Raw genomic sequence first — 24,247 nt, forward strand, 5'->3', positions numbered from 1 at the left:
TCGGGGCCCACCACTGTAGGCAGAACCCCTCTGAATCTTGGTGGACGACACCTCAATTGGATAGCATAATCCCTTTCTATTGTCTGCAGGACCCAATGAGATGTTTTTGGAAGGCTTTTCCACTCTGCCAGAAATTCTACTAAGGGTACCAGTCTCTCGAGACTGGCCTCTGGTGTAACTTGAGCAGCAAACGCAGCGCCCTGTAACGGCACACCGGCAGGGAACAACTGGTCTAACCGCTCTGAAACCCTCCTCAGAGGGAGCGAGCGTCCCTCGGGAAATCGCTCGCTGGGACCGTCTGCGCCCCGGCATGGAGGGCGGGGTTGGCAGAACGGGCCCCTGAGGGCACCGAGGAAGAATGGGCACCGTAGAAAGAGGTGAACACCTTTCCGCCTCGGTGGGGACCACCCTCAGTGTCCTGCGCACGGTGGCGCCAGGACTTCTTCTTAGCCGAAGCCTTCTTAGCTAATATAACTGTCCTCAGATCAGTTCTATTACTGGGAGATTTCGGCTGAGAGTGCCGCGGCTGAGCCCACTGTCCAGCAGGGGGAGCACGAGACGTGACACTCTGCTTCAGCGCCCTATATGATGAGCTCGCAGACGGCCGGGGCTGCTCCCGCCCAGCAGCCCCAGGGACATGAATTTTTAAAGGGAGAAATTTCTTAAAAGCTGTTGTTTGCTTTTCCTCCTCCTGGAATTTATCGATGACAGAATTTACAGCATCACCAAATAAACCCAGTGGGGAGAGAGGAGTGTCTAAAAGGAAAGCTTTTTCTTTTTCTTTTATATTTGTCTGATTTAACCACAGATGTCTTTCTGCGGCCACCAGTGCTGCCATAGATCGACCAACTAGCTTGGCCGACTCTCTGGTTGCGCGCAGGGATATTGAGTTTTGATACTGAGTTTTTCTACAGCTCTTGTTAATACCTCCACTAGCTCATCACTTTCGGGAGTGTAAGGTGGCAAATCCTCCACATCTCCCTCATTTATAACTGGTGCCTCAGCCCGAGCGGAAGAAACCGCAGCGCGTGCTTCCGAACACGGGACTGAGGCACTGGATCTCACAGGTGAAGGGAGAGATAAGGCAGAGCCCGTCTCTAACCCCGCTGAGAGATCCATCTGCGATCCCCACGATACGCGTCGTCGCTCTGCCTCGGCAAGAGCGGGACCCGAACCGCGGGGAGTGCGCACCGAACCGCTCTCCTCGTAGAGCGCCCGGCGGGAGCGGAGCGTCCTTAATGGCAGACGCTCGTAATGCTCACAATCAGCTCCCTCGAGAGCTGACTGGGCATGCTGCACTCCCAAATAAACAACACAAATAACGTGTGTATCCCCACTCGTACAATAATGCGAGCAGGGAGGGACACACTTCCTACACTGCTGTTCGTTCGCCATATCTCTCTTAATATATATATATATATATATATATATATATATATATATATATATATATATATAAATTGTTTGTGTGGTGCAGAGTATATGAAGACAGACAATATTCACACAGGGACAGATTCACATATAGCGCGACTGAAGGCACAGAAAGCTGTTGCGCTTGTGTTTATGGGGTGCTTTATAGTTTCCTGGTCGATGACGTCACCCGCCTATGACGTTCCATCTCTCCATTGGGCTGATTCCATACGTGCTTCATGACGCACAACGCAGGGGCGTTCCCAGAGCGTTTGACACAGCTCAAGTTCCCTTGAAAGGGAACTGATATGACACACGTACACTCAAAACTGACAAGAAAAAACAAAAACGTCATATCCCCTCACACAAACACTTTTTCCCTTTTTCTTACTCCCTCTCTTTCTCTATCACTTTATATGAATATTAACTCATATATATCTACTAAGACAACAACTCGGATATACCTGACATACACGCATGCAACCACTTAATTTAATAACATGGAATATACGCGGCTTTCGTAACCAATCCAAAAGACTTACAGTTATTAATCATCTAATAAAATTAAAGGCTGATATTTGCTTCTTACAAGAAACACATTTAACAGACACAGAATCACAGGATCTTAAATTCAAACAATTTGACAAAATATATGCTTCAACTTATAACAGGAAACAAAGAGGGGTTTCAATTTTAATAAATAAAGATATTCAGTTTTCACTAAATCAATCTATTATGGACCCAGAAGGAAGATTCACCATCATTAATGCAACCATCAACCATACAACATTTACATTAGCAAACATGTATGGCCCTAACAATGATGATCCATCTTTCTTCCACAATTTTTTCGTAATACTGAAATCGGACACAGGACTTTTTGTGGACCTCACAATCAGCGAGGTAGTCGATGGTCCGCCTAGCCCACTCCTCACTGTGTATCTCCTGCAAGGCTTGCTGTAAATAGCTGGAGCTGTTCCCTAATGTTCTTGGGCGCAACATCGCAACACACCTCCTGTCCAGTGCCAAATGGGTTGTGAGGACAGCTGGGAATTTGTAACGGTAGGAGGGATCGAGCTGTTTTAAAATGTCAATGCTCCAAGGCCAGACGGGAATCATCCATTTGCTGCACCTTGGATAGTCTCCACCCACCAGGTAATGTTTTGAATCAATGTCAATTACCTCCCTGGCTTTAGTGTAAATGCCAGAATGGTGCATCTTTCTATTGCACTGGGTGCATTTCAGAGGGATGCCCCACATCCGCATTGGAACCCACAGGAACATCTGCTGTTGGAAATAATTATGTGGATCAGGAGTTGAGATGGATTTGGTGGGGCTGGGGGGATGAAACCAGCTCTGAGACAGGTTTTGTTTCAGCTGTCCAGTACTGTCATATAAAATGTGGGCGATCCACTCCTGGTCAGCTGGCTGGATGACTCTGGTGAACTGCTTGGGTAGAAAATTCACCCAGTTTACCTCAGGAGGCTGCAGAGTGAGTGGGTGTCGTGGTGGTGCTAGTGACGTCTCATGGGCTGTGGGTGGAGCAGGAACAGGGGCAGGAACATCGGGTTGGTCACTGGGTTGCAGTGTCGTCTCTTGGGCTATGGGAGTGGTAGCAGCAGCAACATCTGGGAGGTCTGTTGGACAAGTCAAAAGGTGACATTCCTCTATGTGCTGTAACAATCCAAACGCCCCCCAGGCCTTTGTACCACACTGCTCACACTGCCCCTGGGTGTGGTAGTCTGACAGGTGCTGCGTGAAGTCCTCGCACATCACCTCCTAACTACACAGCGAGCATGTGATAGACTTCCCCTCGCTCATCCTGCACATAGCTGGAGTTTTCTGACCTACACCTGTCTGTAGGGCTGGGCAAAAAATGTGATTTTTCGATCAATGTTTTTTTTTCTCAATTCAAACACCTCAAATCGCATTTTTTTCCATATTTATTTATCTATTACCCAAAAGCCAGTATTAATTTTCCTCCACTGTTAATAAGCTTGCAAACTCCATTTAATAGCTAATGATGTGAGATTTTATGTTTGTTTTATCTTAATCATAAAATAACCTCAACTAGTGCTGCACGATTAATCATATCGCAATCCCGATGTCAAGCCTACGCAATTATATGATGCAAAATGCTGCGATTTTTTAATGAAATTAACAAAGTTGGGCTGTTAACGCAATTAATGCAGCATCTGTTAATTTTTGTCATCCTTTGGCCAGTGTTACATAATCCTGCTCTTATTCATGCAAATGTTTTTAAACCATTCATGTGCGACAAGACAAAAAAGAGCTGTCGTGAAAAATGTCGTGACTGTGACACACAGAAAGACTTGTGCTGATATCGTGCGTGCGCACAAAACAGCCCAGAATAGAGTTCACTTTCGCGCTTGAACGAACAATAACACACAATTATGCCAAAATGTCTTTTTGTCGAGTATCTTCATAAAATTAGAGCAGTCTTAGGAAGAACGTGAAGAGTTGTGACTCGTGAGAGAATGAGGCGCGTGTGAGATCAACGTCTGTCAGCAGCGACTGGTCTTAAAGGGACAGTACACAGTAGTCACTAATTATATCTTTCGTTAAAATTAATCAAAGAACAAAGGGAACAGAGAAAAACATTCACTGCTCTTGACAAGAACTTTTGTAACTTTAATAAGGATTAGTCTATATATAATTTATAATTAATACAGCGCAGACTGTTTGATAACTTTATTCAATTTCTGCATATGTCCTACCTGTTAGACAGGAAGGGCACAGGTAGATATGATTCTGTTTTAATGTACCCAAGTGTACCTAAAATAAAAAGAGTTTAATATACAGGTTTGTGGCTCTTAATGTCTTTTTATTAATTAACCACTTGTAAACTAATGTTCACTTTTCTTTTCTTTTTTTTTAATAAATATAGGATTTGTGTTAAATATATATTCATTGAGTCGAATCGAAATCGAAATAGAATTTAGAATCGAAATCAAAAAACCGAATGGAGAATCAAAATCGAATAGAATTGAAAGCTTGCGAATTGAAATCTAATCGAATTGTAACATCTGAATCGATACCCAGCCCTCGCTACCTGTCTGTGGTCCTGGAACTTTAACAGCATTCCCAGCTGCTGCACTGGCCTGAGAAACTGTAGCTATTGCACCTGCACTGGCCTGTAAACTCTCAGCTGACCTGAGACACAGCTGACCTGCACTGGATGCTGCTGTCCCTGCCTTCTCTGCTGACTGGGAACAATCAAAGTGGGTTTACATTTAAAGTAAATTTCCACTAATAATTACATACTCACACTGTTTAACACTGGAAACAAACAGTAGAACTGAGGAGAAACCATTTTCCATTACATTTTCCAGTATATTTTCATCACATCACATGTTTAATGAATCAATGGCATCGTTTACCTGGTGGTATCCACACTTGCAGGGGATCCTTTTCCCAAATATGTCTAGTTTGCGGACAATAGTTTGACCTTTCAGGGGAGGTCAAAGGACAATCAGCAATCCGCAGTATTACCGCCCTCCATCTCCTGGACCCCGGCCTCTTGCCAGTTGTAAATGTGTACTTTCCCTGGGCATACAGGGACATCACACCTGCCCAGTAGGCATCTGGTTTCCCAGTCTTTGTCATTTCTGCAGATATTAGGGACAATATATGGAAAACAACAAAAATGAATCGTAACAGATGGAAATACTACTCAACTACTGATTTACTACTTTATTTCTCAATATTTCAGCAATATATGTCTATCAAATGAACAGTATAGCCTACCTTATCATATAACAAATGTGTTGATTGGTAACTAATTAATTTCACAATTTATTTTACTCAGAAAGTTAATCCATAGGTCTACACTTCAACTAGGGTCTTCGTGCTGACCTCACTAGATTATTAAAAAAGCACACAAAAACACCTCAGGCATTAACGGTTTTCACATCAGGTCAATGACACAAAACATAGTTTAAGATGAGCACCATCGAAGAAAAATCTCTTAAACGACAACGACATTAACTGGCCAAACAAACAAACAAACAAACGGCTAGCTTACGTTACCCTACGTAAACAGGGTTTACATCTAGTCTAATTAACCTTACACAATAAATGTCGTAGTACAATCCGAATGTGTTAATGTAACAGAAAGAAAGAGACTAAATGTAAATGTGGGCAGCTATCGCAGTTTATTTAGAAAAATTCACAACAGCGGGTCATTTTAACGTATGGGGTTAACGTTACCTCATTCGTTATGTTACCCTTTCAACATCATTTCCCACGTTTCTCCAAAGGAGCTAGCAAAAACCTACTCTCTCATAGATTTTATAGAACATTCACCCTAAAGTCTATTATTAATATAACATACCTGTCAACGTCGAGAACCTGAGTTTGTAACCTGTCACTAAACGTTGGCCATCCAATCAGCGACGAGATTTGCATGACAACCTTACGCTGTTCGATGGCTAAGGTCCCTCACCAATCAGGAGGAGGAAAGAAGGGGAAGGAGAAGAGAAAAAAAGAGGGGAAAAAGGCGAAAATCGTCGGTTCGAATCCCGATTGGAACATGCATCAACTATTGCAAACTCTTACAAAGTGCTATGAATCTATGAAATATAGCTAAAAAAACTGATACAAATAGAATTGGTAATTGTTGCAATAACAATAATAAAAACAAGAATATGATACTACTACTACTGCTTATAATAATAATAATAATAATAATAATAGTAATAATAAACCTTTATATCATTCTGACAATCACTTCTCACATCCTGTGGACCTGTCCATACAATTATGTCCCTTTCTTGTAAGTTTAATGCTTTGTTGCAATACAAATACTTAAAATAAGAATATGATACCACTACTGCTTATAATAAATAATAATAAACCTTTATATCAAAGAAATGTTTCTGACATTCACTTCAGTTCTCACACACTGTGGATTTGTCTTCAATACCATTATGTCCCTTTCTTGTAATTTTAATGCTTTGTTGCAATAAGAATAATAAAAATAAGAATGTGATACTACTACTACTACTGCTTATAATAATAATAAACCTTTATATCAAAGAAATGTTTCTGACAATCACTTCTCAGATCCTGTGGACCTGTCTGTTATACAATTCTGTCCCTTTCTTGTAATTGTAATGCTTTGTTGCAATACAAATAATTAAAATAAGAATATGATACTACTACTGCTTATAATAAATAATAATAAACCTTTATATCAAAGAAATGTTTCTGACATTCACTTCGCACACCCTGTTTGATCTGTCTGGAATACCATTATGTCCCTTTCTTGTAATTTTAATATCTGTGTGAGTTTGTAAAAAGTTTTCCAGATAGGTTTGATAGAAAAAAGCCAAAGGATACTGTTATAGAAATAAAGTTCTTTTTATTTTTTATTTACAAACACCTTCTCCTTCTCTCTCACATAAAAACACCCTCATGAGCATACACACACACATGCACACATGCACGCACGCACACACACTCACACACACGCACGCGCACCCACACACACACACACACACACACACACACACACACACACACAGACAGTATATAACAGGTTGTGGACTATTTAGAAACAAAAAAGCTTTACGTAAGCTTACATAGTCTCATATGGGGTAAATGAACTAATTTAAAAAGCAAGTGAACAGATTAGCTTCATGGAGGGTGAACAAATGACCCTAACGGATGCGCACACGCACACACACACATGTATACATTTTGAAATAAACAAATTATTTTTTTTATCTGCCCTCTTCTTCTTCATCTCCTCCATCCACTGGTCAAGTGGCATAACAGCAGTCTGGGGACAGTAAATGTGGCCATAATACTGGCTGTGGCCAGTATCTTTGTTGCGGGGCTGGTGGCACAGACTGCACTTGTTTTTGTCCACAGTGCGGACGTAGGGCCTCCGAGCAGGTGGTGGGGAGGGAATGGGGCCAGCAGGAGCAATCTGCCGGACGGCAGGAACTGGAGCTGGACACAAAAACACAAACGGGCCAAAGGCAGGACTGGGGTTGGGGATGACAGGTGAAGGAGCAGAAACAGGTGTTTGGACTATGGGGGCAAATGCAGGACTGGGGTTGGGAACAACAGGTAAAGGGGCAGAATCAGCAGGGAACAACTGCCTTGGCCGGAAAACTTTTGGAGGAGGGGGGTGCGGAGCTGGAACTGCAGACTTTCGCTTGTCCACTGCCTTTCCCACTGTGCTTTCAGGCAAGTGGTAGCGGTGTTGGGGACCAGGCTGTAGGGGTGCTGCAGTGGGGCGAATCTGTCCAGGGGGGAGAGGCCTAGCAGCAATAGGAATGGGGGCTGGCAAGTTCACTACCTGAAGCAGGATGGCACATTCTTGCCTCTTCAGCCGCTTGTTGTGCCACTGAATTAAGGTTGTTTGATTCACCTCAAACAATTGCAGGGTGGTATTCTCCATCACAGTCCCATTGCACAGGACCAGCTGCCGAATCTTGCTGTAGTCCCTCAGAATTAGAGTCCATCTTGTTACGGCATGATTTCCCAATTTTTTTGGGCTCCTGTGAATATCACACAGTTTAACGAAGATAGACTCTACCAGGCAGCAACAGTCTGGCCACTGAGCAGGGGATCCTGTTGACCCAAGGACGCAACGGGTCATGCTGTCCACACCAGGCGTGAATTCAGGCTTGGTTTTTGAGCACCTGAAGCGTCCTGTTGTGAGACGCACCTGGTGCCGGGCAGCGTACGCCACTCTCTGCTGGTCATACGGAAGCAGGCTTTGCCATAGGGCAATGATGGTACTGGCCTGCTGGTGGCTCAGAGTTTGCCCAGTTTCCACCCTAAGCCCCACCAAGTAGCCCGCCAGGTTGTCCACTCTCTCTATCCCTGGTACACCGCGCTCATCCACAGCCTGGTAAAATATAAGAGTAAATCAATGTTAAAAAGATACAATATCACAAGCAGAGGAACAACACAACCATCACAATGTACTTGTCACAAAAAGTCTTACCAGCAGTTGCTCAGGCACTGGTTGCACTGCTGGAGGAGCAGTGGCTGCAGCAACAGAGACAGTGAGAGTGGTCGGGAGAGGAAGGATGGAGGGGTAGGTGGTCATGGCAGATGGACCAGAGGCGGTGTGGGTGGTCATGGCAGATGGACCAGAGGCGGCGTGGGTGGTCATGGTGGATGGACCAGAGGCGCTGTGGGTGGTCATGGTGGATGGACCAGAGGCGGCATGGTTGGTCATGGTGGATGGACCAGAGGTGGCGTGGGTGGTCATGGTGGATGGACCAGAGGCGGCGTGGGTGGTTGTGGAGGATGGACCAGTCATGGCAGATGGACCAGAGGCAGCGTAGGTGGTCTTGGAGGATGGACCAGAGGCGCTGTGAGTGGTCATGGTGGATGGACCAGAGGCGCTGTGGGTGGTCATGGTGGATGGACCAGAGGCGGCGTAGGTGGTCGTGGAGGATGGACCAGAGGCGCTGTGAGTGGTCATGGTGGATGGACCAGAGGCGCTGTGGGTGGTCATGGTGGATGGACCAGAGGCGGCGTGGGTGGTCATGGTGGATGGACCAGAGGCGGCGTGGGTGGTCATGGTGGATGGACCAGAGGTTGTGGCAGAGGATGGACCAGAGGGCACCCTGGTCATCCAGTTGTAAGACTGAAAAAAGGGGGAAAAACATGTTTTTGGAATTTAATTTATCTTTTTTACTTTGCTTTTTTATTAATCTATTTACTCTTTAGATTGTATTAATGGTATTTAGTTTGTTTCTATTTTTCTTTTCATTGCGCTATACAAATAAAGTTAATAGTGCTATACAAATAATACTGCTTGTACTTTTATTATTAAGAATAGTTACCAGTTGTTGATTAGGTGCAGCTGTGGTGGTGTTAGCAGACCCAGTCTGGACAGAGGCAGGAGTGCTGGCTACGCTGATTGTGGTGGGTGATGAGCCAGGGGACAGGTCCAGCACCTCAATAGTGGGATCTAGGTTAAGGTCCAAACTGACATCTCCGAATCCCTCATCCTCCAACTCCTCCTCCGTGCCCTGATCCTCCAACATCTGTTCTGTCACCTCAGAGTCAGGATCCACGTCCTGCATGGCCTGCCCTGTTTGACGGTACAGGTAATCTATACCTATGAGTTCACCTGGGACAGACAGGAGAACACATTAGAGGGAAATCAGTTTTCAGAAAAATAATATAAATATTCTATTTTTATGCAATATAAAAAGCAATTTAAAGCTGAAACTCACCAGTATAGACAGATGGTGGCTGAAAAGACGGTACAAGCTGTCTTCCAAGTACCTTAACACTGTGGGTGTTGACACAGTGCACCAAGTCCCCGGAGTAGCTTAACAGGGACGGAGGTGTGCCTGCCAGAGATGCCATTTTACGGTCCTGATTCCACCTGTTCAAGCCTTCCATGAGGTACAGCTGGAAATTTAAGCTGTTGGCGCTTGTTCCTTTAGATAAGATCAATAACGTTACATTACTTTTTTTTTTTTGCTATGCTATTTGAAAGACATTCATTGTGTCACCCTTAATATTTCTGATGAATAATGATTTATACTGACCTGGAATGAACCTGTTCAGGTGTAGATGAAAGGACTCCAGTGATGTGGAGCCCCTTGCGCATCTGTATTTTGGCAGCACAATACCATCGTTGGTGGTGGTGCCAGTCTGTGTGTAGAGCAGCACACCTGGTTCATCCTGAATGCACTTTACGTGCCTCATCTGGACTTGCCAGATGTGCTGCATCCTCTCCTGGTCCAAGAGAGGGACACCAAGAAGGTCTCGACCCTTTACCCCCATCAGCTCGCTGAGGAGGTGCTCGATCATCAGAATGGTCTGCTGCTCTCCTCTTGTCCGCCTTCGGCAGTCCAGGGCCAATTCATCCTTGGTGATCCGTTGGTCCACCATAGTGTCGGTGATACCAGGGACACCTTCATGTTTCAGCTGCTCCCTCTTGGCCTGCCTCAGCAGAGACACATCCCCACTGTCCCATTCAAAAATGCAGCAAGACATGCGTGCCATGAAAATGGGGTAAAGAGGATGTGCATCTTTAGTGCACCCAGCTGCCAGTCGCCGCATAAAATGGTAGATGTCCAGCTTCACCACCAAGTCTGGCCACCCACCAAATCGCTGCTTGAGCTTGGTCTGCCCAGTGCCCTCCCGACAGCAGTCGCAGTCCACATAGAGGAGCTGAGGCGGAGCCACACCCGCATGTACCTCCGGATGAGGTCAGCTGCCATTCGGTCCAGGGCTGGACCCTCCTGAGCTGTCAGAACACTAATGAGGATCTGGCCCACCTCATTGCTAACAGATGTTAGCCACATAGCTGTCCCCTTTGCAAACCCCGACAGCTTCTTTGTGATCTGTAATCACACAGAAAAGACAGTGAGTGATGCTAAATTATTTATATATGGAACATTACATACATACTACTGTACTACTACTAATGGTGTATTTTCAATTCTTTTGATTGAAATGTAAAAATAGTTACCTTTTTGGTTGAGTCCATCTTCAGAATGCAGCCATATGTGGACGTTATGCTGGCTTTAATGTGGTCAATCCTGCACAAGATATCTCGCCCATAAACAGCCAGCATCCACCTGTGGGAGGGGATAGTTTCGGGCTCAGGTGGCTCCTGAAACCTCACAGGGAGCAGGCTTGGCTGGGAGATGAAGTCTGAGCAGGCACCAAGGTATCGGCAAAGACGATCGGCCACTCCTCGCTGTGGTTCTCCCGCAGCTGCCTCACTAAGAGAGAGGGGCTGTTGCCCAGGGCAAGGAACCTTATGACCCGCATGTCACAGGCATACCTGAATAAAACAAAGGGAAAGAGAGACAGAAATACACAAACATTAAAACCAGCTCATCTCAATTGTGTTTTAAATGACAAACATTTGTTACACAAGATAAGTAATCTCAGTATACTCACTTTCGAGTTAGGATCAGCCTAAATTCCAGTCTGTGGGCTAAGTCCAGCTGGTCCAAGATGGCCTTGCTGGTGGAAATTAACCCTCTGGGGACTAAGCTCTTTTTGGTCCGTTTTCTCTATTTTTACATTTGGGCTTATAAACTATAAGTAATGGAGATGGAACACTATGTGTTTGGTATCTATGGATTCAGAAGACCCTAATCTAACCTAAGCACGCATGTAATATGTTTATAAAGGAAGTATGAGTGAAAATGTATTATAAACTAGAGAATTTCAAAAACGGAAATTCGATTTTTGGCATTTATTTCTGAAAATCACACATCACACAACAATGGTGAACAGTTTTTGAACAAAAAATATATTTGTCAAAGCCTTTGCTTGACAGACATGTGTAATTGTTAAATAAAATGTGTAAAGAACAATGAAAATTTTAACTTTATTTACAAATAGTCCCAGGCGTTTTTCTTAGGAATGCTTAGAATTTTCTAAGCAATGCTTTCTCCCCGTCACTCTCCAGTAATTGTTCCAGAGCTTGTTCTACCTAAATCGTTTACTCCTTGCCATCATAAAAGTGTTAAAACAATAAATAATTATATAATTGTATGTGTATATTATAATTGTTCTGTCTCTCTCTCATATCTCTGTGTGCTCTCGCTCCGTAAAGCCTTGTTTATACTCGACGCGTCCGTTCACTTTCTGTAGTCTCTGCCACTCAACGCTGTTTGCGTAATAGTATATAGTACCACCCCTTGCACGGCTACAGTGTCCTCCGATTTGCTAGAATACGTCATAGTAACCTTCCTCTGATTGGGTAAGAAAAATATTCCTCCATCGGCAATTTTTCCATTGGTTGTTGCTTGTGAATCTGCCAAACAACATCGATTTCATTGGCCTTTGACGTAGTGGTATTGCGCAACAAGGAAGTGTGTATACAAGCCGGGTAAGTTTGTTATCACTGTTTTCAGCGGAATCTAAGGAAGACGGCAAAAAAGCGCACATCTCTATCATTAATAGTTTTTAAGATAATGACACATTTGTAAAAGTATGCCATTTTGGGCGGTACCACCCAATCCGTCCCCAGAGGGTTAAGGCCGTTTTGCACCCACTGCACCAGAGAGTCTCCGTGATCATAAGGTAGTACTGGTCCACATCCAGAACCTAACGGGCTCTCTTGTGTGCCCCATAGCCTGTGAGCTGTCTCCCACACACAGGACAGGACAGCCTGACCTTCCAGAGGTGGTATGGCATCCACAGTAGAAGCCGGTGTGTGAGATAGATCGGTGATAGATCAGAGCTGGCTCTGGTGGATCATGCCACAGCTTCAGGTCAGTACGAAGCCGATGTTGCTTCCACAAAGCTGCTGAAATCCATTTCTGATCCTGTGGTGGTAAGGTTTTCATCAACTTTGCGGGAAGCCATCCAGACTCTGAACCTGGAGCGATCACCCTATCCTCGGCAGGTTGAACAGAGGATCCAGCCACAGATGGAGCAGCAGAGGGAACACAGGTGGAGCTGATCACAGGGGTGAGAGGAGCAGAGGACGTCCCAGAGGAGGCAGCGGCTGACACTTCCTTATGTATTAAAAAAGGCAAACACATACAGTAGATATGATTACAAGCCACTTATGAGGAATGTTTGTTCAAAATGTAGCATATTTATGTGATCCAACAATATTAGTGTGAAGAAAACGATTAAATGAAAGAGTTTCTCACAACTCTAGAAGCAGCTCCTGGAGCACAGGAAGCAGAGGTGGCTTCAGACACAGAAGGAGGAGGAAGAGACAGGGGGAAGACGGTCTGAATATACAGCCTGGGACTGCGAGCTGGAGATGGTGTCCTAGATGCAGGGCTGGACAATGCAGAAGTGCTAATAGGCTGCAAGATTAAGAGAACACAGTTTACAATATTGAATGAAATAATATATCATTATCAGGTATTGCAGTAACAATGATTAGATAAACTCAGCATATCTTTATGGAATGAAATTTCATTTTTTTGACTATATACCTTGGTTGCATGCGTCCTTGTCACACCTAGGTTTGGCTTTAAAGCTGCACCATGGGCCCCACCATACCGTGGCTTTGTAAACTGACAAAAGAAATTAGTAACATTATGTGAAGCATTTTAAAATGCTATAACATATGATAACATAAATATCTGCAAAGACATGCATTTACCGATGCCAAAGTTAAAGTAGGCTTTAAAGGTGCGTTTCCAGATGTTGTTCCTGACTGCCCTGGTGTTACAGGTGGTGAGGTGGATGGTGTGGATGACACAGGGGCCAAACTGGAAGGCTACAGTTTCACAGAAAAGGAAATTAAATTCAAAAATACACAATACACCATCAACACATTACAGTTTTATGAAACACTTATACCTTTTTTGTATGGAAACCACAGTAACATGTCTGTGTCCCCCCAAACAGAGACATTTGCCCCCTGTGTTGCAGTGGACACTTCTCAATCTGTAACATATGACAGTGAATCATAACTATCTGCTCCCTCTATATATGACATAGCTTCCCTGTGTTTATATACATGCCCAAGTTTACCTTCTAAAACAGGTCATGCCATTTCTTCTGGCGTGGTGCCGGTCTGATTCCTTCCTCAGAAGGCCAGACCCCCTGTGTGGCAAATCTGCGCAGGCGGGTCATCCATTCACCCTCACTCATAGCCCTGTGCTTCTTGTGCTTGGAAGCCATCTTCCAATAAAAGATAGCGTGTGGCAAAATACAAAGTTTATGACTATTCAGTAGAGTAGTTAATCAATTTCATACATTTATTTCACATAGCACATATTTCATCTCAGTGTTTTTGGACAAGGTTATAGTTTGATATTTAGTGAGGAAGGGATATTGTGGTGTGTGGGTATATGCCATAACATAACTCGATAACACTTTACTTGAAGGGGTGTACATAAGACTGACATGATACCTTCATAACCATGACATAACATATGTCATGAATATGAAGTAGGGTTTATGCATGTTTATGACAACTGTCATTAAGTGTCTTTCGCTCAATAATGACATTTTGAATGCAAATATGACATTGTTTAAGATGTCTTTGTTATGACACCTTGACATAAACCATAACATCATAACCTGTCAGTGTCTTTGTCATGACAACTTGACATTAAATTAAGTTAAACTGGCATGTGGTTGGGTTTGAAATTGGCTGTCATGAGGCCATTATAACTGTGTCATGAATATTTTTCGTGACCTCAACTACAGTGGTGCAAATTGAATTTGTCATTAAACAGTTATAATGGCCTCATGACAGCCAATGTCAAAACCAACCACCTGACCCTTTAATGTAATGTTAACCAATAAAGCTAAGTGGTTTCTTAAGTTTGATAATTAATCTGCTATGTCATGTTTATGACAGGTTGTGTTGTTTTAGTAATGTCAAGTTGTCATGACAAAGACACTGACAGGTTATGATGTATTGGTTTATGTCAAGGTGTCATAACAAAGACATCTCAAACAATGTCATATTTGCATTAAAAATGTCATAATTGAGCGAATGACACTTAATGACAGTTGTCATAAACATGCATGAAACCTCCTTCATATTCATAACATGTGTCATGTCATGATTATGAAGGTGTCATGTTAGTCTTATGCACACCCCTTCAAGTAAAGTGTTACCCATAACTCCATAAAAATCAGATTATTACATACCATTTCGATTACATAGACTTACAATTAGCCCACATTATGATTATTATCGATTATAGCCCACTTAAACAACACAAGGCCCATATTACGTCATACAACGTAATGTTAATGTTAATAAAGGCGCAGTTTTATGGTTAGCCTATGTATTGAATTACAGCTGAAATTAACAGACACAAATTATTTTACCTCTGGTAAAAACTGGCGCCCAAAACTGTAGGCTAATTAACGTTAACGTTATGCATAATTCAGCCATATAGCGGTACGAGGTAATCTATATGATAGGCTAGCTATTTTTAGCCAACTTAATGTAAGCATAACAACGTAATAACATACATTATGCCCGATAGTAATTATATTGATATAAACATGTAAAACTGTAAACATTAAAAATAATGAAACAGGCCGCTACCCTTGACCTCTGCTACATAAATAAGACGTTCTGGTAACGTTAGTACACGTAATACGCTAGCTAACTAGTGCAAGTCACTTAACTAAATATAACAACATTGTCGGTTTCTTACCTCCATGTAGTAACATGAAATCCAAAGTAAACCCAGTACTTTGACACCTGTAAAGTTTCAACTTTTTTTTCAAAACCGCTGGAAACCACTTAACCTCTGGCGATGCCCCGTCAGGTAGATGGAGGGTTTTTGGGAATGAAGGATAGTGATTGGTGTTCAACAAAAGCAAAGAGACGGAGATTTCGGAAATGGACTTTATTGATTGGCTGTAAACTGTGAGGTAAAGATACACATACTGATACGTGATTGATGCATACGTATAAAAAAAAAAGTTGGAAATGGATCATAGTAATTGGAAGCTGGGAAACGGAGATGATGGGATCAGGCTTTATTGATTGGCTGTGAACAAAGATGGAAAGATGCCAATAGTGATACATGATTGGATGGCAATTGACAGTCTCTCGTTCTCCCGGCACCGCTATCCGGGCTCTTGCTCGAGAAGCGTGCGTGCTGCGTGGGAACGTACAGCAAAATGAATCGTATTGGCGCAGAAAAAAGAGTGTCCTCCAATGCATTGCGTTTCCTACTTCGACGATTCAGAACGGCCGTCAAAACGTCTGCTATGTCAAAATATATTTGCAAATTAGTGGGAATGCAGCCTATTAGACTGATGATAATAGTAATTAAAGGAAAATAATGCTAGGAAAAAGAACAAAAACGCACTGCTACTTGTCTGGAAAGCCTCTTCACACGCTTCAATGCTGTTGACTTGCGGCGATCTTATCGTTATTGTAAACTTGTATCAAAGGCGCAGTTGTTTGTAGCAAATAGTAAGCCCGCGGCACTCTAGGTAACAGCCAGCGAGTGTACTGACACCTAGCGATTAGAAAATATACACGCACCATATTCTCTCTGAAGCAAGATTCTTCCGAAATAAATAGGAGCATTTCGTTTTCAGTCTTTTCTCTAAGGGTTCGAACCTGAGAGCTCGTGGTTTCAAAGAAGGTCCCAGTTTCAATTAACTCGAACATCCAGAGCACATCAAGGGCATGCGTTCAGGTAACATAAAGCTTTTTTGGCCTCCTGTTCTCAACATGTTCATTTAAATAATGTCCTAGTAGTCAAAAGGCTTCAAAATTACTCTTTTGTTTCCTACCACATTTGCTTACGGAAACACAGAGGCTAGCTGGCCACCCCCACGCAGTTGTCATCAAACTCTTTTATGCTATCCAAAGCCTGGTCCACAATTTGCATTTTCTCTCTATGTTTTGATCGTCTGGGTAACCCTTCTGGCAGCAAAGAGCGGAGGTAGGCGCCATGGCTTAGTTGGTTAAAGCGCCTGTCTAGTAAACAGGAGATCCTGGGTATCCTGGGTACCGCGAATCCCAGCGGTGCCTTTGACGATACCCAATTGTGTCGCAAGGCTGTGAACCCTTGCAATGGCTTGCTTTTCTGAGAACTGACCACAAATGTTGAAACTGAGGTTTCCTTTGTAGTTGCTTCCATTTGAAAACCATCCCTGAGCTGTTGTTGAAGGATAGTGTCCCAATCTAATATGTCTTCACGATAAGGCGCCGTGGCTTAGCTGGTCAAAGAGCCTGTCTTGTAAACAGGAGATCCTAGGGTTCGAATCCCAGCGGTGCCTCTACTCCGTTGGCTTTGCACTTTGTGATCGTTCTTGGACCGAGGGCCTCAGAACTTTGAATCGGGTTTCAATTGTGCAGAGCTCCTGTCTTTTCTGAGTGTACAGCATTACAGGGTGTGCAAATGATGAAAATCCATCACTTGGCCTTGCCATGCAAAAACGTGGGCTCTGTGGCGCAATGGATAGCGCATTGGACTTCTAGGTTGCAAATTGAGGCCATTCAAAGGTTGTACAGCATTACAGGGTGTGCAAATGATGAAAATCCATCACTTGGCCTTGATAAAAACATGGGCTCTGTGGCGCATTGGACTTCTAGGTTGCAAATTGAGGCCATTCAGAGGTTGTACAGCATTACAGGGTGTGCAAATGATGAAAATCCATCACTTGGGCTTGATAAAAATGCTGGATCTGTGGCGTAATGGATAGCACATTGGACTTCTAGGTTGCAAAATGAGGCCATTCAAAGGTTGTGGGTTCGAGTCCCACCAGAGTCGTGACTTTTGCTGTTTTGTCAACCCCATACTGCACAGCGTTGCCCTCAGGTAACATAAAGCTTTTGAGGGCTCTTGTTCTCAATATGTTCATTTAAATAATGTCCTAGTAGTCAAAAGGCTTCAAAATTACTCTTTTGTTTCCTACCACATTTGCTTACGGAAACCTCTTGGCTCTTGCACACAAGGACCGGCCGTCACCACAGAGAAGTGCCAGACTTCCTTTGTCTTCCCATAGCTTAGATGGTCTTTGCAGCTCTTGTGAATGGAGCTCCATAAACGTGTGCTGGGGGTTCTGGGAGTCCTACTGAACACAGCTGTCCAACAAACACAGAGGCTAGCTGGCCACCCCCACGCAGTTGTCAGCAAACTCTTTTATGCTATCCAAAGCCTGGTCCACAATTTGCATCTTTTCTCTATGTTTTGATCGTCTGGGTCACCCTTCTGGTGTAAAAGAGCGGAGATAGGCGCCATGGCTTAGTTGGTTAAAGTGCCTGTCTAGTAAACAGGAGATCCTGGGTTCGAATCCCAGCGGTGCCTCTAACGATACCCGTTTGTGTCGCAAGGCTGTGAACCCTTGCAATGGCTTGCTTTTCTGAGAACTGAACACAAACGGTGAAATTGAGGTTTCCTTTGCAGTTGCTTCCATTTGAGAACCATCCCTGATTAGAGTGTACAGCATTACAGGGTGTGCAAATGATGAAAATCCATCACTTGGCCTTGCCATGCAAAAACGTGGGCTCTGTGGCGCAATGGATAGCGCATTGGACTTCTAGATTGCAAAATGAGGCCGTTCAAAGGTTGTGGGTTGAAGTCCCACCAGAGTCGTGACTTTTGCTGTTTTGTCAACCCAATACTGCACAGCGTGGCCCTCAGGTAACATAAAGCTTTTGAGGGCTCTTGTTCTCACCATGTTCATTTAAATAATGTCCTAGTAGTCAAAAGGCTTCAAAATTACTCTTTTGTTTTCTACCACATTTGCTTACGGAAACCTCTGGGCTCTTGCACACAAGGACCGGCCGTCACCACAGAGAAGTGCCAGACCTCCTTTGTCTTCCCGTGGCTTAGATGGTCTTTGCAGCTCTTGTGAATGGAGCTCCATAAATGTGTGATGGGGGTTCTGGGAGTCCTGCTGAACACAGCTGTCCAACAAACACAGAGGCTAGCTAGCCACCCCCACGCAGTTGTCAGCAAACTCTTTTTTGCTATCCAAAGCCTGGTCCACAATTTGCATCTTTTCTCTATGTTTTGATCGTCTGGGTCACCCTTCTGTCGGAAAAGAGCAGAGTTAGGCGCCGTGGCTTAGTTGGTTAAAGTGCCTGTCTAGTAAACAGGAGATCCTGGGTTCGAATCCCAGCGGTGCCTTTGACGATATCTGTTTGTGTCGCAAGGCTGTGAACCCTTGCAATGACTTGCTTTTCTGAGAACTGACCACAAACGGTGAAACTGAGGTTTCCTTTGTAGTTGCTTCCATTTGAAAACCATCCCTGAGCTGTTGTTGAAGGATAGTGTCCCAATCTAATATGTCTTTACGACAAGGCACCGTGGCTTAGCTGGTCAAAGAGCCTGTCTTGTAAAGAGGAGATCCTAGAGTTGGAATCCCAGCGGTGCCTCTGATGATACCCGTTTGTGTCGCAAGGCCGTGAACCCTTGCAATCGCTTGCTTTTATGAGAACTGATCACAAACGGTGAAACTGAGGTTTCCTTTGCAGTTGCTTCCATTTGAAAACCATCCCTGAGCTGTTGTTGAAGGATAGTGTCCCAATCTAATATATCTTGACAACAAGGCGCCGTAGCTTAGCTGGTCAAAGCGCCTGTCTTGTAAACAGGAGATCCTGGATTCGAATCCTAGTGGTGCGTCTACTCCGTTGGCTTTGCACTTTGTGATCGTTCTTGGACCGAGTGCCTCAGAACTTTGAATCGGGTTTCAATTGTGCAGAGCTCCTGTCTTTTCTGAGTGTACAGCATTACAGGGTGTGCAAATGATGAAAATCCATCACTTGGCCTAGCCATGCAAAAACGTGGGCTCTGTGGCGCAATGGATAGCAAATTGGACTTCTAGATTGCAAAATGAGGCCATTCAAAGATTGTGGGTTGATGTCCCACCAGAGTTGTGACTTTTGCTGTTTTGTCAACCCCATACTGCACAGCGTTACCCTCAGGTAACATAAAGCTTTTGAGGGCTCCTGTTCTCAACATTTTCATTTAAATAATGTCCTAGTAGTCAAAAGACTTCAAAATTACTCTTTTGTTTACTACCACATTTGCTTACGGAAACACAGAGGCTAGCTGCCCCCCCCCCCCCCCCCCCCACGCAGTTGTCAGCAAACTATTTTATGCTATCCAAAGCCTGGTCCACAATTTGCATCTTTTCTCTATGTTTTGATCGACACGGTCACCCTTCTGGCGGAAAAGAGCAGAGGTAGGCGCCGTGGCTTAGTTGGTTAAAGTGCCTGTCTAGTAAACAGGAGATCCTGGGTTCAAATCCCAGCGTCGCCTCTGACGATACCCGTTTGTGTCGCAAGGCTGTGAACCCTTGCAATGGCTGGATCTTCTGAGAACTGACCACAAACGGTGAAACTGAGGTTTCCTTTGCAGTTGCTTCCATTTGAAAACCATCCCTGAGCTGTTGTTGAAGGATAGTGTCCCAATCTAATATGATTTGCCGATAAGGCGCCGTGGCTTAGCTGGTCAAAGCGCCTGACTTGTAAACAGGAGATCCTGGGTTTGAACCCCAGCTGTGCCTTTACTCCGTTGGCTTTGCACTTTGTGATCGTTCTTGGACCGAGGGCCTCAGAACTTTAAAGCTGGTTTTAATTGTGCAGAGGGCATTGGACTTCTAGGTTGCAAATTGAGGCCATTCAAAGGTTTGTACAGCATTACAGGGTGTGCAAATGATGAAAAGCCATCACTTGGCCTTGATAAAAATGTGGGCTCTGTGGCGCAATGGATAGCGTATTGGACTTCTAGGTTGCAAATTGAGGCCATTCAAAGGTTGTACAGGGTGTGCAAATGATGAAAATCCATCACTTGGCCTTGATAAAAATGTGGGCTCTGTGGCGCAATGGATAGCGCATTGGACTTCTAGGTTGCAAATTGAGGCCATTCAAAGGTTGTACAGCATTACAGGGTGTGCAAATGATGAAAATCAATCACTTGGCCTGGATAAAATTGTGGGCTCTGTGGCGCAATGGATAGTGCATTAGACTTCTAGGTTGCAAAATGAGGCCTTTCAAAGGTTGTGGGTTCGAGTCCCACCAAGTCACCTTTATTTATACAGCGCTTTTTACAATACAGATTGTATCAAAGCAGCTTCACAGTGATAACATGAAAATAAAATAACAGAGTTTGTTTCTAAAAGAAAATTGTGTCAACGTCCACCTTTTAAGTAAGGCAGATCAATAATATTATTGAATAATAAATGTCCCCAACTAAGCAAGCCAAAAGCCAAGGCAACAGTGGCAAGGAACCAAAACTGCATCAGGTGACAGAATGGAGAAAAAAACCTAGGGAGAAACCAGACTCAGTCGGAGGGCCAGTTCTCCTCTGGCCAACGAAGGAACAGTGCATGATTTATGATTCGGGCAGCATTACAAGTCAGATTGGATCGGAACATTTAGAATATTTATCCATTTCCATCTTTTGGAAGTCCAAGTAATCACGCCGGTGTTGAGACGAGTTGTTGAGGATCAGTGCCGTCCACCATAGAGGGTCCATATCGCCGGTGTTGAGTCGTCTCTTCACAGGCTTTGTGATTGGGGTATCTGAAGTCTCCGTGAAAGGCTGGATACAAACTGGAGCTGACGAACGCCGTTTTTCTCGGGACTCGCGTCCCGAGATAAGAGCAGAAAAGCAAAAAGGGAAAATAATTAGCGTAGCTGCTGTTCATAATGATTTCCATAACACGGGCGTAAATGATGAAAAAACATGAAGACAGTGATTCTTGCGTCCCAAAGTCACCCCCCTCCGTCCCCCACTCAACTCAGCCCTGCTTACTGACCTCTACATCCCTCCTGCTGCTGAGACCCAACCACAATCTCACAATCTCTCCGCAGCCCAACCATACGCGCCGACCCGTTTGACTAAGGCTGTCGAGCCCCACTGTCGTCGTTAAAGCAGGTTCAGTGGCAACAGTTCCGTATGGCATACCACCTACCGCAAAACACAATATCTACCCAACCACCCGTCATTCACGCAATATACACAGGAACGTAATGACTGTAAATACTATGCAACCTATACAAATAACCTACAGACTCTTCAAGTTTTATAATATTAAATGCATTTGATCTGATTCAGCAGTGGTATAAAAGGTAAGCATTATGTAAATGCTTGGCTAAAGACATGCGTCTTGAATCTAGTTTTAAACTGGGACAGCGAGTCAGAGCCTCGAACAATATCAGGAAGGCTATTCCAGAGTTTTGGAGCTAAATGTGAGAACGCCCTTCCTCCTTTAGTGGACTTAGATATCCTAGGAATGACCAGAAACCTCGAATTTAGTGATCTTAAAGAACGCGATGGATTGTAGGGCGATAGAAGGTCCATTAAATTCACAGGAGCTAAACCATTTAGGGCTTTATAGGTCAATAGTACTTTGTAATTGATACGGAACTTGATAGGTAACCAGTGTAGAGATGATAAAATTGGTGTTATATGATCATATTTTCTTGACCTAGTAAGAACTCTAGCAGCTGCATTTTGCACTAACTGTAGCTTGTTTATTGAGGATGCAGGACAGCCAGCTAATATAGCATTACAATAATCTAGTCTCGATGTCATGAATGCATGAACTAACTTTTCTGCATCAGAAACAGATAGCATGTTACGTAGCTTTGGAATGTTTCTAAGGTGGAAAAAGGCTGTTCTTGTAACATATGAAATATGATTTTCGAAAGACAAGTTGCGGTCTAGTTATTCACCCAGGTCTTTAACTGTAGTGGATAAAGTAACAGGACATCCTTCTATATTAAAGTTGTATTGTAAGTGAGTTTGTGGGTAGTGTTTTGGACCAATAAGTAATACCTCCGTTTTATCTGAATTTAGTAACAGGAAATTACGCGTCATCCAGCATTTTATATCTTTGAGACACTCTGTCAAATTTGATAAGTTAGTGTTTTCATCTGGCCGTGATGAAATATACAATTGAGTGTCATCAGCATAACAGTGGAAATTAATTCCATGTTTTCTTATAATATTACCAAGTGGGAGCATATATATTGAGAATAGCAGAGGGCTTAACACCGATCCTTGCGGCACTCCATAGTCTACTGACGTTATCTTTGATTTTTCCCCATTTAAACAGACAAAATGATAACGGTCTGATAAGTACGATCTAAACCAGCTTAATGCCTGTCCCTGAACACCAGTGTAGTTTTGTAGTCGATCCAGGAGTATTTTATGATCGATAGTGACGAACGCAGCGCTAAGATCGAGTAGAACTAGTATTGAGATACAGCCTTGGTCAGAAGCTAAAAGTAAATCATTTGTAATTTTAACTAGCGCAGTTTCTGTGCTATGATGCGGTCTGAATCCTGACTGGAATTTTTCATATATCTCATTTTCTTGCAAGAAAGAGCACAATTGAGCGGACACAATTTTTTCTAATATTTTAGACATAAATGGAAGATTTGAAATGGGTCTGTAATTTGCTAAGTTATTTGGGTCTAATTGCGGTTTCTTAATGAGAGGTTGTATTACTGCCAGCTTGAATATTCTTGGAACATGACCTAAAAATAAAGACGAGTTAATAATATTGAGAAGAGGCTTTTCCACTACAGGTAACACTTCTTTCAGTAGTTTAGTGGGTATTGGATCTAATAAACATGTTGTTGGTTTCGATGCAATGATAAGTTTATTTAGCTCTTCCTGTCCTATAGTTGTAAAGCGGTGTAGTTGTTCCAGAGGGGCGATAATTGAGGCTGAATCATAAGACACCATAAAAGAGTGTACATTTACAATTGTTTACGGATGCTTTCTATTTTCTCATTAAAGTAGTTCATAAAATCATTACTACTATACTGTAAGGGAATATTTTGCTCTGGTGATGTCTGTATATTTGTTAGTCTAGCCACGGTGTTAAATAAAAACCTTGTATTATTTTGGTTATTTTCTATTAGTTTGTGGAGATGCTCAGCCCTGGCTGCTTTTAGAGCCTTTTTATAACGTGACATACTGTCTTTCCACGCGATTCTAAAGACCTCTAAATTAGTTTGTTTCCATTTACGCTCTAAGTTACGAGTTTCTCTCTTGATAACATGCGTAGCACTGTTGTACCAAGGTGCTTTAGTTTTCTCTCTAACCTTTTTTGATCTAATTGGTGCAACAATATCTAATGTACTAGAGAAAATGGTGCTCAAACTGCTAGTCATTTCCTCTAGTTCATCTGTTTGTTTGGGTTCACTGAGCAGCTGAGATAGATCAGGTAAACTATTTGAGAATCTATCTATAGTGGTTGGAACGATTGTTCTGCCTGGTCTATAACGTGGCGCAACATGACAAATTTCAGCAGTACGTATTATACAAGTTACCATGTGATGATCAGTGAGATCGTCACTTTGCGGTATAATATCTATATCAGTTGGATTGGTTCCATATGATATATTTAAGTCTAGTGTATGATTTAGACGATGAGTGGGACCACTGACGTT

The 24,247-nt window shown here is 43.3% G+C and overlaps 1 protein-coding gene and 6 non-coding genes across 7 annotated transcripts; 6 read left to right on the plus strand and 1 right to left on the minus strand.

Annotated features, from left to right (window-relative positions):
• Nucleotides 1–1,259: 1,259 nt before the first annotated feature.
• LOC143703921 (uncharacterized) lies at nt 1,260–7,846 on the minus strand. The gene is made up of 2 exons (XM_077197387.1): nt 7,004–7,846; nt 1,260–6,660 (listed from the first exon to the last, which is right to left on the minus strand). The coding sequence occupies exon 2, from the start codon at nt 3,181–3,183 to the stop codon at nt 2,206–2,208; it is 978 nt and encodes a 325-aa protein (XP_077053502.1). The 5' UTR covers nt 3,184–6,660; nt 7,004–7,846; the 3' UTR covers nt 1,260–2,205.
• An 8,929-nt stretch (nt 7,847–16,775) lies between these two features.
• Nucleotides 16,776–16,861, plus strand: trnat-agu (transfer RNA threonine (anticodon AGU)). The gene has a single exon. It is a non-coding gene; the product is annotated as a tRNA-Thr (tRNA).
• A 173-nt stretch (nt 16,862–17,034) lies between these two features.
• trnat-ugu (transfer RNA threonine (anticodon UGU)) lies at nt 17,035–17,109 on the plus strand. The gene has a single exon. It is a non-coding gene; the product is annotated as a tRNA-Thr (tRNA).
• Nucleotides 17,110–18,066: 957 nt separating this feature from the next.
• Nucleotides 18,067–18,140, plus strand: trnat-agu (transfer RNA threonine (anticodon AGU)). The gene has a single exon. It is a non-coding gene; the product is annotated as a tRNA-Thr (tRNA).
• Nucleotides 18,141–18,891: 751 nt separating this feature from the next.
• On the plus strand, nt 18,892–18,965 carry trnat-agu (transfer RNA threonine (anticodon AGU)). The gene has a single exon. It is a non-coding gene; the product is annotated as a tRNA-Thr (tRNA).
• A 1,060-nt stretch (nt 18,966–20,025) lies between these two features.
• trnat-agu (transfer RNA threonine (anticodon AGU)) lies at nt 20,026–20,099 on the plus strand. Its single transcript has one exon. It is a non-coding gene; the product is annotated as a tRNA-Thr (tRNA).
• Nucleotides 20,100–20,272: 173 nt separating this feature from the next.
• On the plus strand, nt 20,273–20,346 carry trnat-ugu (transfer RNA threonine (anticodon UGU)). The gene has a single exon. It is a non-coding gene; the product is annotated as a tRNA-Thr (tRNA).
• Nucleotides 20,347–24,247: the final 3,901 nt, after the last annotated feature.

The sequence above is a fragment of the Siphateles boraxobius genome, unplaced genomic scaffold (genome assembly GCF_051911475.1).
Source record: "Siphateles boraxobius isolate OS27281-9 unplaced genomic scaffold, OSU_SipBor_1 39, whole genome shotgun sequence".
In the NCBI taxonomy this organism is placed as follows: Eukaryota; Metazoa; Chordata; class Actinopteri; order Cypriniformes; family Leuciscidae; genus Siphateles; species Siphateles boraxobius.